Consider the following 19,139-nt stretch of genomic DNA (forward strand, 5'->3'; position numbering starts at 1 on the left):
AATGTGCTTACACTAGGTCTGATGACACCAGATTCCAGCATCTCAGCAATCATCTTCTCAGTTTCATCCTTTTGACTGGCAGGGTATCTGTATGGCCTCACATTGGTGAGTGAGACTCCTTCCTTCAAAATAATATTGCGGTCATGAGATAGATAGGGTGGTACGACTATTGGGGTCCCAAAAAGGGGTGCATACTATTGGAGCAGCTTCTGCAGATCCTCTGAACTCTGCACTTTTTGAGAATTTGATGTTACCTTTGTTTCTTGCACTGAATTTACTTCTTGAGAGGGTTGAATAAACACCATCTACATCATGTGAATTTGATTAGGCTTGTTAAGTACTTTTGGCATTCGAACATCAGCTACTACTTTGAAAGCCCCAGGTTGACTACCTCTCAAGGAACTTTCCTTCCTCCAATCTGGAACTCCATTTTCAACTGCTTGAAGTTCTACCTTATATCTTCTAAAGTGATGAGATAATACCACATCAGCTCCTCCCAAGGGAATAACCAACATATCAGCTTTGAAATTCACTCCTTGCATCTTCCAAATGACCCTTGCAGTCATCACAAAATTGTGAACCTTGCTGCCATCTGCTATAGATACAGAGAAGGAGGGAAGGGTTGGAGCCTACAACCCAACTTCTTGGCTACTGCTAGGTCCATGAAATTATGTGTGGACCCTGAATCGATTAGAACATGAACCATTTTCCTTTTAACAACCCCCTTTACTCTCATTGTCCTGTACTCACTAGTTCCGCCACGGGCATGAACAGAAACTTGAGGATTTAAGGTTGATTTCTCAGAGTTCTCATTATCCTCTAACTCATCTTCCCAAAGAGACTCCTCTATTTCCTCATCCAATTCTAAGAGAAACAATTGCTTCCTTCGACTACACTTGTGCTCTGGTGTATACTTTTCATCGCACCAGTAACAAAGGCCATTTGCTCTCTTATCATCCATCTCCTTAGTCGACAACCTCTTTGATCCTTGAAATACTGGTTTACTGTCAATCTTATTGAATTTTCTAGGCCCTGAAGTCATGCTGCCTTCACGCCTTTGATTAAAATTGGGCCTTCTAGAACTTGACCCCCACGTACTGCTAGGTGTAGTCAGTATTGATCTTGAATTTCTCACCAATGCTTGGATGTGACCATGTTGTAATTTTAAAGATTATTCTGCCAATCTTGTTTGGCTATAAGCTTTCATTAATGTTCTTGGTCTCAACATCCTTACGTGGACCTCGATCTCAGGTTTTAAATTGGCTAAAAAAATGCTGATGGAGTGCTCTTCCGTAGTTTTACTTGGTTCAGTAATTCATCGAATTTATCAAGAAATTCTTGAACGCTCCCATTCTGTTTGAAGGCCACCAAGTCAGCCATAGGATCTGCATGTTCAACCAAATCTCAAATACACTGCCCTAACATAATCTTCCCAATTTGGGAATCTCCTCATTCTGGGCTTCATATACATATTGTGCCATTAAAAGGCATTGCCTTCCATGTTAATAGAAACATTTGAACCTTATTTTCCTCCAAAATATGCTCATAATCAAAAAATTGCTCTTCCTTATACAACCAATCATTAATATCTTCCCCATTAAGTTTGGGAAAATCGAACCTTTGATATCGACCCGCGGGATTAGGGTTTTGACCTCGAACGTGATTTTCCCCATTTTCAGCTACTTTTGGAGCTGCTTGGACTGTCGGAGCTCCGTTGTTAGTTGTCATAGCAATTAATATCTGTTTAATTTCCCCAAACGCATCATATTGAATACGCACTTATTTGCGTAACTCCTCCATCAAGCGCCTCACCTCTACTTTTCTGGTGTTAGCTTCTAGCATGATTTCCGGCCAAGAATCGTCTCGCTCTGATACCAATGTTACGTGCTCACTGAAGAACACAATTAGTGAAGTCCTAAAGGATTGGGATAATGAACAATCCTTGAACAGATGTGCACAATCGAACTGAGGAATAAGAATTGAAGAAGAAGAATATGATTTATTGATAGAATACACAATTTCCCAGAGGTAATTACATTAAATGCCCACTTCCTGTATTTAACCTTTTATCCCCTTCTCTAACGAGTGCTAACTGATTAACAAGTTGAGTCCTAACGACTTCAACAACTATAACCAACTATCAGATACTTGTTATAGTGAAAAGACTAATATGCCCTTAGGCTAATACCCCTACAGGTATAGCTCATAACACTCACTTTCATATTTGTTGTTGTTAAAGCACTATGTGAATAAAGTTTTCCATAGCGATTGCTAATAGTCGCCACTAAAAGTCATGCTAGTTAGCGATCTAATAAAGTTTAGGGACGACTTTTGGTGGCGACCACTATAGTCGCCAGCAAATGTATTACTACATATGACGCATTTTTTGTAATTGCAACCACATTTTTAGTGACGGCTTCTTATCGCGACACATTAGTCGCCACCAAAAAAATTGCTATATATGTCACCCCTATAAAGGCGAGCAAAGTTTTAGGGACGACTCTTTGGTCGCCACCACATGTCGCCCCTTGTAGTGGCGACAAAAGTTTTAGTGACGACTATTTTTGGCGACCGTTTTGTCGCCAACAAAAGTACTGCTATATATGTCACCCTTTGTCGTGGCGACCAAAGATTTAGTGACGACTATTTTTGGCGCCCTTTATAGTGGCGACCAAAGTTTTAGTGACGACCATTTTTGGCGACTCTTTTGTCGCCAGTAAAAGCACAACTAATATATCGTCCTTATGTAGTGGCGACCAAAGTGTTTAGTGACAACTTTCGTGACGATTTATACAAAAGTTACTGCTATATATGTCATGAGGAATGACGACTATATATACATTTCTTTGGCGACTAATCACTGATAAATGTAATCATGAATATACAGGTTTTTTGAACAATTTCAAGATACAGCTTGTTGTAAAATGATACTCCATTATAGGAGTTACATGAGAGAATTCTAGCATATTTGACATCTCGACAGTTTATAATAATTAATACTTACGAAAAACAAATCAATATATAAGCTTAGTTCATTGTCTAAATTTGTTAACCATAACTTTTAGCATTATTTAACGCATTTTATTATTTGTGGCAAACTTAGTCGCCACAACAACTAATAATGAAACAATAATATTGTAACGGGGGCGAATGCACATTCATATTAGTCAAGCCTTGATAGAAAATTTTCACAAAAATTATTTGTAAAATAACAATAAAAATAAAATTATTTTGATTTTCAAGGACTTATTCTTTTTCCAATAATAATAAAAAGTTTGCGCCATATGGACTTTTCACAGTGTTTTTTTTGTTAAGCATAGTCATGATAATCTACCCGTCTATTCCGCAAATAAATAGCAATTCTTTTTATTAATATGTTACATGTATGATGTTGGATCAGCAATAATGATTATTTCTTAAGACTTGAGATACTAATTAAACCCCCGCGTAAGTTATGTCGAGTTCAACAGAGTTCAAGAAAATTCAGTGACTTAGAAAACAGGTAAGATGAAATGGAAATGTGAAACATTATCCTAATTTTCGTATGTATAGATTTTAAAAGATTTTTAGAATCAACTGAATATAGAATCAGTCATGGACTAAGTAAAACAACAACAATTATGCCTTAATCCCAAGCAAGTTACGATCAGCTATTGAATCGCCACCAGTGTAATATTACATAAGTTAATAACAATCAATAATAACAAAAAAGAACTAGTCGTTCTTTATATTTTCTACTGGCAGCCGGAGTTAAATTCCAGGCAGAAAAAATCGAATAAAAGAGAGGATAAAATAGTTATAGTCCTCCTAATCCGGTTCCTGAGTAAATTTCACAGGTAAAATGGTATAACTCTGCCAATGGAATGGCATCTTATTTATCAATCCACAAAGTTCTGGCGCAATTTCCTCGTCTACATGCAGAACTATCAGGAAAACAAAAGAAGAGTAAAAGAAAGAACAATGACGATTACAAAAGCAACATATCGATATAAAAACTTTAATAATTGAAGGGGATAATTAGATGGTTGTAGGGGGATACAGACCAAAGGCAAGGGGGGTGAAAATCAGGTTCCAAAACGTTGGGGTGCGAGCATGAGATATGGTAATAATCATGAGTAGTAAAGAGTGAAGATCGAAGTGGAGCCTTGGCGTAACTGGTAAAGTTGTTGCCATGTGACCAGGAGGTCACGGGTTCGAGCCATGGAAACAGTCTCTTGCAGAAATGCAGTGTAAGACTGCGTATGATAGACCTTTGTGGTTAGACCCTTCCCCGGATCCCGCGCATAGCGGGAGCTTAGTGCACCAGGCTGCCCTTTTTCTTAGTAAAGAGTGAAGATCGGTGAGAAGAAGTGGTGCCAAGAAGGATTTTTGGTGCTATAGGGTATTTTTAACAATTCAAGACAAAAAAACTCAAGAAATTAGTTCTTCAAGAAAAACATCTTAGATTATATCCAACGGAGTCGCGACTAAATCACTGTAAGAGAAAAGATAAGTTTTAAGATCAGAAAAACATACACTTAAATCTTTGCTTTCAGAAGTCTAGCTTTCAGCTCATCAGCCACAGCGTCGATGAACTCTTCAGTGTTCACATATTGATGTCTAGCAACTCTATACGGTTTCAATAGAGAAAATTATAGCAATGACAGCAAAAAGGGTTACTTCGGATCAGAAAAATACTATGAATAAGAAAGAGTAAATGAGCTCACTTGGATCCATGGACGATAAGTGCTAGATCTTTGGTCATTTTCCCGTTCTCCACTGCACCGATGCAAGCTGCTTCTAGTTTCTTGCTGAAATCCAAGAGTGCAGCATTGTTGTCCAACTTTGCCCTGTTCGAAATACATGACCATTTGTTCAGTGTACTAATACTAATTAGTTGAGTATATTCTAGTCATCATACTATGTTTGATTTTAGGTCCTATGCTTTCTAGAAGTCTTTTAGTCCTGTCAAAGATTTATATGATAGAGAACTTCTGGTACTTCATTTTTTATTTTTGTATAATATTGCCACGAGATGAGCTTAGATGAAGCGACATGGTTAGTGAGGATTCATATAGCTGGCCACAACTTGTTTTGAGTTGATGCGTAATTGTTGTTGTTGCTATCATTAAAAATCTCCGTGGAGCAGATTAATCACCAGTCCACCTCATGTCCCTACCTATGTGCAAGTCCACGAGTCCAAGCAAAAATCGAGGCAATGCTGTTCGTGCTGGTTTCACCTCCTTTTTGATGAACCCTGTAGTGTCGTGTCACAGTTCCATGGGCTGCTTCTGACTCTATGGTCTTTCCATCTGGACATATCTGAACCAAATACTCCAACCAAATTAGAATCCAAAATAAGGTCGCACATTAGCAGTGACAACAGGTAAAAAAGCATTAAAAATCAAAGGAACTGGCTGAAGGGAAAAGTGGAAGCAGATAGAGAACATACCAGAATCGATGTCATCAATCCAAGGGATCCGAATCCTGTTCAAGTAATAAACAATTTAAGAATAATTACAAGCTCATACGAGCACAAAAGTAGGAAGCAAAAGGGAAAATTAAAAAAGTATTTTTTTCCACGCCTTTTCCATATTGAAACTCCAAATGCGTACTAGATAGATAAACCTTTAGCAAGCTGGCCAAGCATACCTTGTGCTAAGAAATCACTCTGTACATCCCCATCATAGTTTTTGCACGCCCATACATAACCACCATCACTTTTTAAAGCATAAGCAACCATATCATCGATGAGGCGATGTTCATACCTATTTTTACGAATTCAAGCATTTAACCACCTCTGTCATTTACAACCATTAACAAGAACCAGTTGTTGGAAATGAAAAGTTGGGTGCTTACCAGATTCCAGCTTCCTCAAACTTTAATTTCCAATTTGACTCATAAACTTCCTGGAATATGTCCTTGAATCTTCAGAAAAGACCATAAATTAAGAAGAGAAACCAAAATAAAAAGGGAGGGGTGGGGAAAGAAAAATCCTATTTAAATGGTAAATAAGGGCAACCCGGTGCACTAAGCTCCCGCTATGCGCAGGGTCCGGGGAAGGGCCGGACCATAAGGATTTGTCGTACGCAGCCTTACCCTGCATTTTTGCAAGAGGCTGTTTCCACGGCTCGAACCTGTGACCTCCTGGTCACATAGCAGCAATTTTACCAGTTACATCAAAGCTCTCCTTCAAAAGGCAGTCCGATGCACTAAGCTCCCGTTATGCGCGGGGTCCGGGAAAGGGCCGGACCGCAAGAATCTATTTAAATGGTGAATGTACAAATAAATAGAATCAGAGAAACGGCTAGCCGTACCTTCCATCATATTTCTTAAGGATGGTATTCTTTGTGCTAAGATAGAGCGGCCATTTCTTTTGGTATGCCATGTTCATAGAAGCTTCAGCAAAAGAGCTAATAGACTTCACATAAAGAAAAAGCAGCACAAGATGAGTAACTCCAGCATAATCTACTTACTATTTTAGGTACACTCAAAAGTTTCGCTAAAAACAAACCTCATCTGTGTTGTACATGGACAGAGCTACTCCACCAGCACCAGTGAAGTTGTAAACCTCGAACTCGGTCTTTTCATCCTTCCCTTCTGGTACTACAATCAGGTTCAGTACAATATCTCAGCAACATTTTCTAACAGAATCACCGAAAGTTGTAAACGAACTTGAACCAATTTACTTGTAGCCAAACTAGAGTAGAACAAACAAATATCTAGCAAATCTCCGAAATCATACAGGTTTATGCAACTACAGAGATGAGCAAAAACTTTACCAAATACTAGTTTTAGTTTTCCAGGTCCTTGAATTACTGTATCAGTAGCTCGATATTGATCACCAAAAGCATGTCTGCCAATGCATATTGGTTTTGACCAACCTGATGTCAGCTTAGTCTATGTAAGTCGAAGACAGTATCAAGTGAACAAATAACAAATATATGACTGCAGGAAGTATAATATACCTGGGACAAGTCGGGGAACGTTTTTGCAAAGGATTGGTTCCCTGAACACGGTACCTGCAACAAAAACCAATAAGCATCGCTACCTTCAATTCTAACATACAATGATATCACCTACAAAAATTGGCAAGTGAAGTTGGAGATTTACCATTCAGAATGTTCCTAATTGTTCCGTTTGGGCTCTTCCACATATGCTTCAAGTTAAACTCCTTCATTCGGCCCTCGTCTGCAAAGAACAAATGATTTTCTCAAACTTTTATATGCCCTCAGACAGTATCAAGTGAACTATGATTTTCTACAACACGTAAAATTTAGTTTAAAGATTAAAGAATAGATGTCTGATATCACACTGTAATAGATGGTTTAACCCTTGTACTCAGAATACCATTTGTAACATGAAATAAACCACAGGCAAAAAGTAAGCACCTGGAGTGATGGTCGCACACTTAATTGCCACATTATACCTGCAATTTTTATTAGTTAAAAAATAATAAGGCTGGATATATAAAGAGTAAACATTCAGTAATCCATGGAAAGATTAGGAAAAGTCAGTATATGAGTTTGCTCTTAAAACGGACATTCTTTCATTAAGTAGAAATTAAAAGAAAGAACGAAATGAATACATACTTCAAAGTAGCCTCAGCACTTTCAACTGTAACCTTATCATCTGTGGCATCCCGGTGAGGAAGACCAAGATCGAAGTATTTTATATCCAACTCCACAAAGGGAAAGATGAGCTAAAGCATAAAAGAGAATTCATACATCAGCAACTGTGAAATGAACACGACGGGATAGACACGAATATTGTTCGGACATATACATAAGCCAGAACCACTTGTTACCTTATCCTTAATTAATTTCCAAATGACACGGGTCATTTCATCTCCTGCATCACATAGCCAGGAGGAGAAACATAAGAAAATGAAAATATACATTTCTTGAGAGTTAAGAAGAACCAATGAGTAATGTGGTGGACCAAACTAATTTATGAGATATAACGCAATGTGAACTCTTATTTTTTTTTCTACTTTCATCATACTTTGTAGGTAGATCATCATTTCACCATGCTCCTTTACTACGACAATACTCAAAATTTTCAGCCCCATTGGAGATGAACTTAAAGTTTTCTAACTTAAGAATTCACACTTTTGTAAGTCTTCACTTACAAAATTTACCATGAGAAACCAGATTTGATGGATTATTACTAACAAGCGTTCAGAAGTTAAACATTTTTTCATAAGGAATTAGAGCACTTGTATTCTTCTAGACAATCAGTATGCACATGAGCAACAACAAGGTCGAAAATCCCCACCAGATAATAGCGGAATAGTGTATAAAAAATGCAGAAAGATTCCTGATATATTTTTTCCAAAACTTAATATAGAGACCCTCTGTTACACCCTAAGCAAATACCACATTGATAAAACAGAGATACTGGTATATACAGAAGCAAGCCTTAGACCCTAGTGACGCGTTTAATAGTTGTGTGGGCATAGGCCCAAAATGGGCAATATAGTGAACTAGGCTGTCACATATGGTATCAGAAGGACTCCGCATGCAACCTTAAGCAGTGGTGGGGTAAACCTTAGCGAGAGCCTAACGCGAGGTGTATGTAACCCCTTGGGCCAATCCCACATTAACAAAACACAGAGAGATGTTGATATATAAAGAAACAGGTCTTAGACCCTAGTGATGTAAACCAAAGGGACCAGACTGCCACGACGAAGGACATGATGGAAGCTAAATGAATGTCAATCTCGAGCAGTTAGAACAAGTGTGTGTATCCAACAACCCTCTACAAAGTTTGCTGATTACAAATGGGGTGGCGATCAGGAGCCTGGGAGGCGTGATTCGATTTGTAGATGATGGTTAGTAAAGAAACAGTGGCTAGGAGTAGTGCGACAGACATACATTTGGTGAGATATTTACTTCCTCATCTTCCTTTGTATTCCCATCCCCTTCTACCTTTCTTCATTATTTTTGCATTCAGTTGTATTATAGTATTACTTCTCCAGCCAATTGAATTTCCTTACTCTTAGTCAAGTAGCTTCTACCCCTATTGACATATTTTAAAGCCGTTCAGACTTTGCGCTCAAAACAGACAATCTCACTAGTGGACTGAATTGTTACACCCGTTCCACCCAGACAAGAAATAACACAAAAATCAATTCTTGAACAAGAACCAGTACATAATATTATAAAATCACAACCTCTAAAAATTAATGAGTATGGTGAATAAAAATGCAAAAAGGATTCCTGAGATATTCTTTTCTAGTACTTAAGAAGAAACCATTTTCCTCAGAAATAAGAAACAGCATAAAAATCAATTCTTGAACTAAAATTAGTACATAATTAAGATATTTAGAAACAAGAAACAGCATAAAAATCAATTCTTGAACTAAAATTAGTACATAATTAAGATATCTAGAAACAAGAAACAGCATAAAAATCAATTCTTGAACTAAAATTAGTACATAATTAAGATATTTAAAAACAAGAAACAGCATAAAAAACAAGTCTTGAACTAAAATTAGTACATAATTAAGATATTTAGAAACAAGAAACAGCATAAAAATCAAGTCTTGAACTAAAATCAGTACATAATTAGAATATCACAGCTTAATGAGACTGAAGCAGCTTTTTGTACACATAAATTTAAGGGCATCCCCGTTCACTAAACTCCCGCTATGCGCGGGTCCAGGAAGGGCTAGACCACAAGGTCTAATAGAGTCTGTTTCTACGGTTTGAACACGTGACCTAAACAACTTTACCAATTACGTCAAATACCCTTCGTACAAATAAATTTAAAGCAATTTTAATAAAGTAGCATACAAAGAGAAGATCAGATAATCAAATGAAAAGAAGCATAAAGATCTAACCGTCCATTTCAACTATGGGATTAACCACTTTAATCTTTTGAAAAGCCATTTCTTGTAAAGAATTGAGATTAAGAACTGGAAATTCTGGTGATATATGATAAGTATGGAAATAAAAGGGTATAAAGTGTAATGGAATTTGGTAAAGAAAGCTTCGTCGGCCAAAAAAGTTTGAATTGTAGTTAGGAATTTGAGTAGACAGTGTACTTTGGAAAGGTCGAAGTTTTGAAGGTAAGTGCGAAATTGACATAAAAACAAAAAAAGAGGACATTTTTGTAGCTACAGCACAATGAATATTCAATTATTGGTCTTAACACCCTTACTCAGAATGCAATACTAGAGGGATATAAGAATTTTTTAACTTTTTTTATTTTTTTTCGAAATTAGTATTTGGCCATAAATTTTTAATCTTTACTTAAAAATAAATTTTAAATTTTTTAAAAATTTTAAAAAACTACAAAAAAATTGCTTTTCGTAAAATTCCTCTTACTAAATCAACCCAAAGAATATTGAACGTGTCACACGTGATAGATATACATTTTTTAAATTACTAATCCTTTGGTATGCGCATTGCGCGTGTGGCCATCTCAATGAATACGGCTTTTTTAATAAAGTTTTTTAAAAGGTGAATTTTTTATTCTGTGTGAAAACAGTAAAAAATTACTTATTGTGGATCAGAGGGAGTTAATATTATATTGATAGTCATGTTTGAGTTATAAAATAGAGAGTATAGTTTATGGATTCACAGGAACCTTTTTGCGTCGACTATATATTTGTATTAAGAAATTCACGAAATGTTTATAAATATTTGATTGTGAATCCAAGTATATTGTTTAACTTGTGATTGCAGTATAAACTCATAATCTTTAAATTCTGAATCCGCCTCTATAATATATTTCCTATTTTGGTTCCGGAGATTAAGCCTCTTTAAGTTATAATTATAAAAGTAGTATTTGTGTTAGTTGTATGCAAGTTAATATGGTTTGGCTTATTGGGAATAGTAATCCCAGATATTAACGATTGATTGAATTATAAATATTTTATACAATTTAAATAAGAAAACGTTAATACATAAAATTTAGTTAATTTTGAAGTCTTAAATATTAGGAAAATAATTAACTAATTATTCTTAAATATAAGAAAAATAATTAAAACGACTATTATATATATATATGTAAATGATGTAAAATTACATTATGTAATTGATTGATCGAAAAAAATATATGTTAGTCAAAACTCAACTAATTTGGTCAATATAAGAACAGAATGAGTTGAACTAGTTATGGTTACTTCCGTCAACGAGTAGACTCATTAGACCAACTTTGTCAAGTATAAAGCAATAAACCTATCACAATTTAGTGCATAAAAACATTGCATTATAATTTTTAAATAAATTAAATAAGCAGGGCGGGGCGGGGCAAGTCAAAATTTTGGCGGGCAAAAATTTTACATGCCCCTCCCTGCTTTGTCTCGTCTCATTTATCATCCCTACTTAAGTAACGCTTCAAAATTTATCAAAATATAAAATATCAACGAACTAACTTTATTTGTTAATACTACGTATTTAGAAGCAAATAGAAAAGAAAGAAAATCAAGTGCATTAGCTAATAAAACTTTAAAAGAAACTATTGAATTCTTTTCCTATGAAGAACTTTACTTACTAAATTTGCCAAAATCAATATTAGATATAATTATATTACTATAATCAAGAAGAAATTAATTCTAATTTTTCAGATGCTATAGGCTGACGTGTTCTCATCAATTTTGTTACGTATTTCAAAATATAATTTGAAATTTACTTAATCCTAGTAATATTACAATTGTAACAACTATAACCATTTATTGAATATCTTTATCTCTAATAATCATAATATATTCTTTTTAATGAAATATCTCTATTTTTTTCGTAACGGAGTCTTTTACACACTAAATATTACTCCTTAATATTAATTGTGATACGTCTAGTGTACTTCGACCCTATAAGATCATTAAAATTTATATCCATAGCAAAAGAAGGTAGATGTTTAGAATATAATTCGAAGTCAAATTGTCGTAAATCCGACGTTATTTTAATTATTTGCTCTTTTAGATAAGGAGATGATTTATTTTGTTATAGGGGCCATGTCCTGTAATCCAATTATTAATATCCCAATATCTCTATCTGATTAAACAAAATAGTGTTTAATATTTTTATTATTTGTTGCAAATATATATATATATATATATATATATATATATATATATATATATATATATATATATATACATAAAAATAAAAATAAAAATAAAAATTGGAGGCATTTTCATTTATTGATGGTTGATTGATAGTTGAATTACTATTGGCGAATTGACTGACTCACATAGTTGTACAAAATTTATTGTGTGTATACATTATAAAATCTCATTTCCTTCGATTTATTTTATCATGACATATATATGACATCATAATAATTACGCGCGTGCAATTTACGTAAACGTATAAAGAGCAGACTACTTAATATGCTAATATTCTTAAACCAAAATTTTTTTGGTGAAGAAATAGAAGCATACCATAATTCTTATCTTCTGTTATATGTAATAGAATCTAACTCCAAACTATTTACGCATATATTTTGTAAATAGTAAATCATAATTCGTATCTTGTGTTTATACATTGTATGTAAAATATTACTCTCGGCCTTTTATTTTATCATGACATGTATATAGCCATGATAATGCGCGTGTAATTTACGTAGATAATGTATAAGAAGCAGATTGTTTATGCTAATATTCTCATACCCAACTATGGTCAAAAAACAACGAAGGATATTGCGGTCCGTATCTTGGTTTATATGTAAAATCTCACTCTCGAGTCTCGGCTATATATTTTCATAAATAATACACAGATAACAGACTATTTATGCAAATTTCCGACCAAATTGTAGCAAAAAGAAATCAAGAAGCATAAAACAATTATTAGCTTTTGCTTATGCATTCTAAGAACTCATCCCAACTTCTCATTTTATCATGACTTGTATATAACCATGATAATGCGCGTGTAATTTTATAGATAATGTATAAGAAGCAGGCCGTTTATGCTAATATTCTCATACCAAATTTTGGTCAAGAAACAATGAAGCATATCGCGATCCGCATCTTGGTTTACATGTAAAATCTAACTCTCGAATCTCGACTATTTTCATAAATAATACACAGTTAACAGACTACTTATGCGAATTTCCGACCAAATTGTAGCAAAGAAATCAAGAAGCATATAACAATTATTATCTTTTGCTTATGCATTTTAAGAACTCATCTCAAACTTCTCATTTTATCATGACATGCATATAATCATGATAATGCGCGTGTAATTTACGTAGATAATGCATAAGAAGCAGATCGTTTATACTAATATTCTCATACCCAAATTTGGTCAAGAAACAACGAAGCATATCGCAATCCGTATCTTGGTTTATATGTAAAATCTCACTCTCGAGTCTCAACTATTTTCATAAATAACACACAGATAACAGACTACTGATGCAAATTTCCGACCAAATTGTAGCAAAGAAATTAAGAAGCATAAAACAATTATTAGCTTTTGCTTATGCATTCTAAGAACTCATCCCAACTTCTCATTTTATCATGACTTGTATATAACCATGATAATGCGCGTGTAATTTAATAGATAATGTATAAGAAGCATGCCGTTTATGCTAATATTCTCATACCAAATTTTGGTCAAGAAACAACGAAGCATATCGCGATTCGCATCTTGGTTTACATGTAAAATCTAACTCTCGAATCTCGACTATTTTCATAAATAATACACAGTTAACAGACTACTTATGCGAATTTCCGACCAAATTGTAGCAAAGAAATCAAGAAGCATATAACAATTATTATCTTTTGCTTATGCATTTTAAGAACTCATCTCAAACTTCTCATTTTATCATGACATGCATATAATCATGATAATGCGTGTGTAATTTACGTAGATAATGCATAAGAAGCAGATCGTTTATACTAATATTCTCATACCCAAATTTGGTCAAGAAACAACGAAGCATATCGCAATCCGTATCTTGGTTTATATGTAAAATCTCACTCTCGAGTCTCAATTATTTTCATAAATAACACACAGATAACAGACTACTGATGCAAATTCCCGACCAAATTGTAGCAAAGAAATTAAGAAGCATAAAACAATTATTAGCTTTTGCTTATGCATTCTAAGAACTAATCCCAACTTCTCATTTTATCATGACTTGTATATAATCATGATAATGCGCGTGTAATTTATATAGATAATGTATAAGAAGCGGGCCTTTATGCTAATATTTTCATACCCAAATTTGGTCAAGAAATAATGAAGCATATCGCGATTCGTATCTTGGTTTACATGTAAAATCCCACTCTCGAATCTCGACTATTTTCATAAATAATACACCGATAACAACCTATTTATGCAAATTTCCGACCAAATTGTCGCAAAGAAATCAAGAAGCATAAAACAATTATTATCTTTTGCTTATGCATTCTAATAACTCATCCCAACTTCTCATTTTATCATAACATATGGAGTATATATATTTGCTAATATATTTGGACACAATTCGTATCTCGTTTACACAGCGTACATAAAATCTCACTCTCGACTTTTTATTTTATCATGACACGTACATGACAACAATAATAATGCACGTGCATTTTGCTTAGATACTGTAAAGAAAACCATATCGTTTATACTAATATATTCTTAAACCAAAATTTTAGTGAAGAAATAGAGAATCGTATTATAATTCTTATGTTGTGTTTACACGTAAAATTTTACTCCCGACTGTTTATACATGCATACAATGCATAAATAGTAGACTATTTATACTAATCAACCAAAATTTAGTGAAACATAGAGACGTATCACAATTCTTATTTTGTATTTATACGTATCTCACTCCTGCTTAATTATACATACAATATATAAATAGCAAACAATTTCTACTAATCTCAAACCAAAATTTGGTGAAAAAAACAAAGAAGCGTATCGTAATTTTTATCTTGTGTTTATACGTATCTCACTCTCGCCTAATTATACATACAATATATAAATACCATACAATTTATACTAATCTCAAACCAAAATTTGGTGAAAAAAACAAAGAAGCGTATCGTAATTTTTATCTTGTGTTTATACGTATCTCACTCTCGCCTAATTATACATACAATATATAAATACCATACAATTTCTACTAATCTCAAACCAAAATTTGGTGAAATAAACAGAGAAGCTTATCACAATTCTTATCTTGTGTTTACACATTATAAAATCTTAACCCCCGAATATTTTGCTATATCAGATTCTATGTCTATTACATGTGTAGTCAACTTGTTTTCTACTATAAAATAGACCATATATAATATTTCTTTCTTTTAGTCTCAATCCTTTTAACATATCACAGGTATGTAGAAATCTCTTTTATCTCTTTTCTCTTTGTTCAATTATTATTATTATTTCATATATAAGTGGATTGTGTTAAAAATAAATTAAACAAACACTTTTTTTGTGTTTTTTTCTTTTAATTTTTTAAATTTTGTTTTGAATAGAAAAGCAAAGGAAAATGGATGATTCTGGGAATGAACAAATTGGAGAATCCTCAAGCTCTAGAAAAAGATCAAGGAGGCAGAAGCTGTGCAACAGACATTCTGTGGAACAAATTCAGCAGCTTGAAACGTAAGATTTTAATTATTTGAAAGATTTTTTTTTAAAAAAAAATAAAAAAAATTGCACCTTCATATATGGCCAATTTTTTTTATTTACAAAAAAAATAAATTGGTATAAGGAAAATGTAGTAGATAGAAATGAGTGTTAAAACAAAATTGATTAACTATAAAATTAAATACTTTCTTTTTCTATATGTTTTTTTTTTGTGCATTTATATTATTTCTTATTCATTTCATGTCTTTTTTGGTCCTTTTTTCCTTATAAGCCCATTAAAATTTAGTAAAAAGATCAATAAAATTGATTTTTGTATTTAATATTTTGATTTACTTGCTAAAATGGTTCAAAAAGAGTTTATTTGGATGATGATCTACCATATAAATCCTCTTTTATACATGAAAAACAGGTTGTTCTTGGTTTATACATTAACTTTTACATAAGGGTGTGATTTTCTTCTGATCTCTTCTCGTTACATTAGAAAATTCTCATGCAACGGGCTTTTTTCACTTTTAGCTAGTGCCAGAAACTATTTATATTCAGTAGCTGAAAAATTGTATAAAATTTGTATATAACATACAATATATATATATACACACACACACACACACAACAACAACAACAACTATATACAAAAAAATATGTATTTTTTCGGTTATTATTTTGAGAGCGGCTATACAATGTTATTTTTCCTTCTTCTTTTTTTAGGTTTATTGGAAAAAAGTTGGTGAATACTTGGTTAGTTGAACACCATTAGTCGAAAAATTATACTGTGTATATATAGGTCAAAAATTACTTTTATACATGTATACTAAGTCTTGAATACTCTTAAGAAATATTTTTGACTTCGCCACTGAATACTGATAATGTTTTTATTTTTTTTATTTGTTTTGAATATTAAAATGAAGATTTTTCAAGGAATGTCCACATCCAGATGAGAACCAGCGACGTCAATTGAGTAGGGAAATAGGGCTTGATCCTAAGCAGATCAAGTTTTGGTTTCAAAACAAAAGAACTCAAACAAAGGTAATTTAATTTAGTCCATTTTTTATATGCATTACTGATTTAATTATTAAATAATTAATTATAATTAATTGACACCTTGATTATTGATCATGGATAGTAAATTAATTGAAGTATGTGAAAATCTAATAAAAAGCGACTTATAAGAGATATATATGAATTACAATTGAAAAAACCGATTAATTATTAGTAGGGCCGGCTCTAGGGTGAGGCCATTAAAGTCCTTACGTTCGGCCCAAAAAGTAAAGTTTCCATTAAAATAATTTTATGGTCTATTATTAAAGTTTAATTTTAGTAAAAATAGCACGATATAGTCAGTTTTCGGACTGGTCATTCAAAAATAGTCAGCATTTACGAAGTCAATGAAAATAGCTACTATTTTGCTGCAACAGAGACCGGTCCAGAATAATAATCTGGAGTTCGGTGCACCTGTGTATGAACTCCTGCATATTATGCTGGACCGGTATACCTTGCTGACTCCAGTATAATATACTGGGGACTGGAGCACCGGTGCTCCAAACTCCAGTATATTATACTGGACAATTATACTTGCTGGAACTCCAGTATATTATGCTGGAGTTCTAGTGTACTTATGCTGGAACTCCATCATATTATGCTGGAGTTCCAGCATACTTATCCTGGAACTCCAGTATAATATGCTGGAGTTCAAGCATACTTATGCTGGAACTCCAGTATAATATACTGGTGTATTTTCCGGGTTTTGAATAATGTTTTCGCTCAGATTTATCTTTACATGAAAAGTGGCTAAATTTCGATTACTTTTGAAATTGGGTTATTTTTGAACGACCAGTTGTAAATTTGGCTATTTTTTAATTTCTCCCTTAATTTTAGGCCTCAAATTTCATTCCGCGCCCTTGATTAAATAGTATTATAATAAAATCAGGTCAAAGTAATGGAATTTTTTTTTCTATTTTTGCTAGATTTTTGGGAAGTTACATAATTTCCAGTTGAAGCCACAAAAAATCTGGTGTTACAGCTAGGGACTAATGATTATTCCTTTCTGGAATCATTGACGAATTACAGAAATCTAGAGGGCTAAAAATGAATTATAGCCCAATTTGATAAACTCTAAGTTTTAAATTTTTCTAATAAATTTTTTAATTAGGGAAACTTCCTAATAATTTTTTTTTTCTTTATTATGAAAATATTTTAACATATCATACAAAAGAAAAATTTTAAAAAAAACTTTCGACAAATTTTTTTGTGATCTTTACACAAATAGCCGACCATATTCACTGTTTACCTTTTCTAGCCATATACATAGATTGTATATTAATTATACACGATTATACATTTATAATACATAAATTATGCATATATTATACCTCAACGGCCTATTTTTAGTTTAAGCAGTTGAGTGAGCAGCTATTTGGATTAATTCTTCAATTTTTTTCTATTGAGGTAATTTGGGCTACATGTTTAATCCAAATCAGCCCAGCTAACTTGAACTCCCCAGATTGGGCCGACATGATATGCCAGCCCATTATGACAAATTTTGAGAAATATATATTTTTAGTCTCACCCACAAATAATAGCCGATAAAATGTATATTTTTGTGTATGTATATATATTTTATAAATTTTTTGGCTAGTAAATAAAATTACTCTCGACCGACCGACAAATTTTATATTTTGTCCACTAATTTTGGATCCTTCAAAAACTTTAAAACTCGGCTCCAAAGTTCTATTTTTCATTTTTTAGTGCCATTCTGTGAATGATTTTTTTTTCTCGTTCCTACTTTATCTAAAATTTCTAACTTCCCTTCCAACTTAAATTATATAATAGACATTTTCCTTCTTCTATTTTCAATTGATTTTTTTAAATGCTTATTTCTTTTTTTACTTTATTTAGGCAAATAAGTTATACTGGGTTGTTGTTGTTGTTGTTGTTGTTGTTGTTTTAGGCATATAAGTTATTTATAACGTTATGAAGAATGAAAAAAAGAATAGAATAAAATTTGTTAGTATCACTAATTCTAGTAAAACAATTAAAACTCAAAAAATCTATTAGCTCAGTTGAAAATAAAATAAAAGGAAGAATTAACCCATTAACCCAAGTAGCCAATCACCTAATCTATTAAACTATAAATAGCCGGTGGATGTATAATATATATACACAATTCAAATATAATATATATATATGTATAATCAATGTACAATCTATGTATACCAACTAGAAAAAGTAAATATTGTATTTGACGGGCTATTTGTGTAACAATCTAAACGAGCGGGAGTTTTAAATATATATATATATTCAACACATAAAACAAATAAAATTTATTAAAAATAGATATATTCACACATTTAAAAATATTCTTTCCAAGAACTACTAATTTCATTTTCTTATTAAATTTAATTAGCTAATAATCTGATTTATTTATCTATATATTTATATGATTATTTGTATATAATATTACAGGCACTAAGTGAGAGAGCAGACAACAATATTCTTCGAACAGAAAATGAAAGATTTCATTGTGAGAATATGGCAATGAGAGAGGCACTGAAAAATATTATTTGCCCACACTGTGATGGTCCACCCCCTGGAGAAGAAGAAAGGAAACGTAATTTAGAAAAAATG

At 32.9% G+C, this 19,139-nt stretch overlaps 1 protein-coding gene across 2 annotated transcripts; it reads right to left on the reverse strand.

Annotated features, from left to right (window-relative positions):
• Positions 1-3,618: 3,618 nt before the first annotated feature.
• Positions 3,619-10,142, reverse strand: LOC107812507 (isocitrate dehydrogenase [NADP]-like). 2 transcript variants are annotated; one of them, XM_016637630.2, is made up of 16 exons: positions 9,824-10,142; positions 7,787-7,830; positions 7,572-7,681; positions 7,371-7,408; positions 7,093-7,170; positions 6,948-7,001; positions 6,762-6,863; positions 6,494-6,585; positions 6,297-6,400; positions 5,839-5,907; positions 5,632-5,747; positions 5,432-5,466; positions 5,159-5,301; positions 4,707-4,829; positions 4,516-4,608; positions 3,619-3,923 (listed from the first exon to the last, which is right to left on the reverse strand). In XM_016637630.2, the coding sequence occupies exons 1-15, from the start codon at positions 10,089-10,091 to the stop codon at positions 4,518-4,520; spliced, it is 1,467 nt and encodes a 488-aa protein (XP_016493116.1). In that variant the 5' UTR covers positions 10,092-10,142; the 3' UTR covers positions 3,619-3,923; positions 4,516-4,517. The 2 variants fall into 2 exon arrangements, with proteins under 2 accessions (XP_016493116.1, XP_016493117.1); XM_016637631.2 differs by having other exon boundaries at positions 6,494-6,579; positions 9,824-10,139.
• Between the last annotated feature and the right edge of the window lie 8,997 nt (positions 10,143-19,139).

Source organism: Nicotiana tabacum, chromosome 13, assembly GCF_000715075.1.
Source record: "Nicotiana tabacum cultivar K326 chromosome 13, ASM71507v2, whole genome shotgun sequence".
Taxonomy (NCBI): Eukaryota; Viridiplantae; Streptophyta; class Magnoliopsida; order Solanales; family Solanaceae; genus Nicotiana; species Nicotiana tabacum.

What these genes read in the sequence shown, in the direction of transcription:
- LOC107812507 (XM_016637630.2), bottom strand. Translation starts at nt 10,091, where the DNA reads ATGTCCTCTTTTTTTGTTTTTATGTCAATTTCGCACTTACCTTCAAAA. An exon ending in CGTTCCCCGACTTGTCCCAG is followed by an intron (nt 6,864 to 6,947) that starts GTATATTATACT and finishes AGCTGACATCAG; the next exon opens with GTTGGTCAAAACCAATATGC. An exon ending in CTTAAGAAATATGATGGAAG is followed by an intron (nt 5,908 to 6,296) that starts GTACGGCTAGCC and finishes TCTTTTCTGAAG; the next exon opens with ATTCAAGGACATATTCCAGG.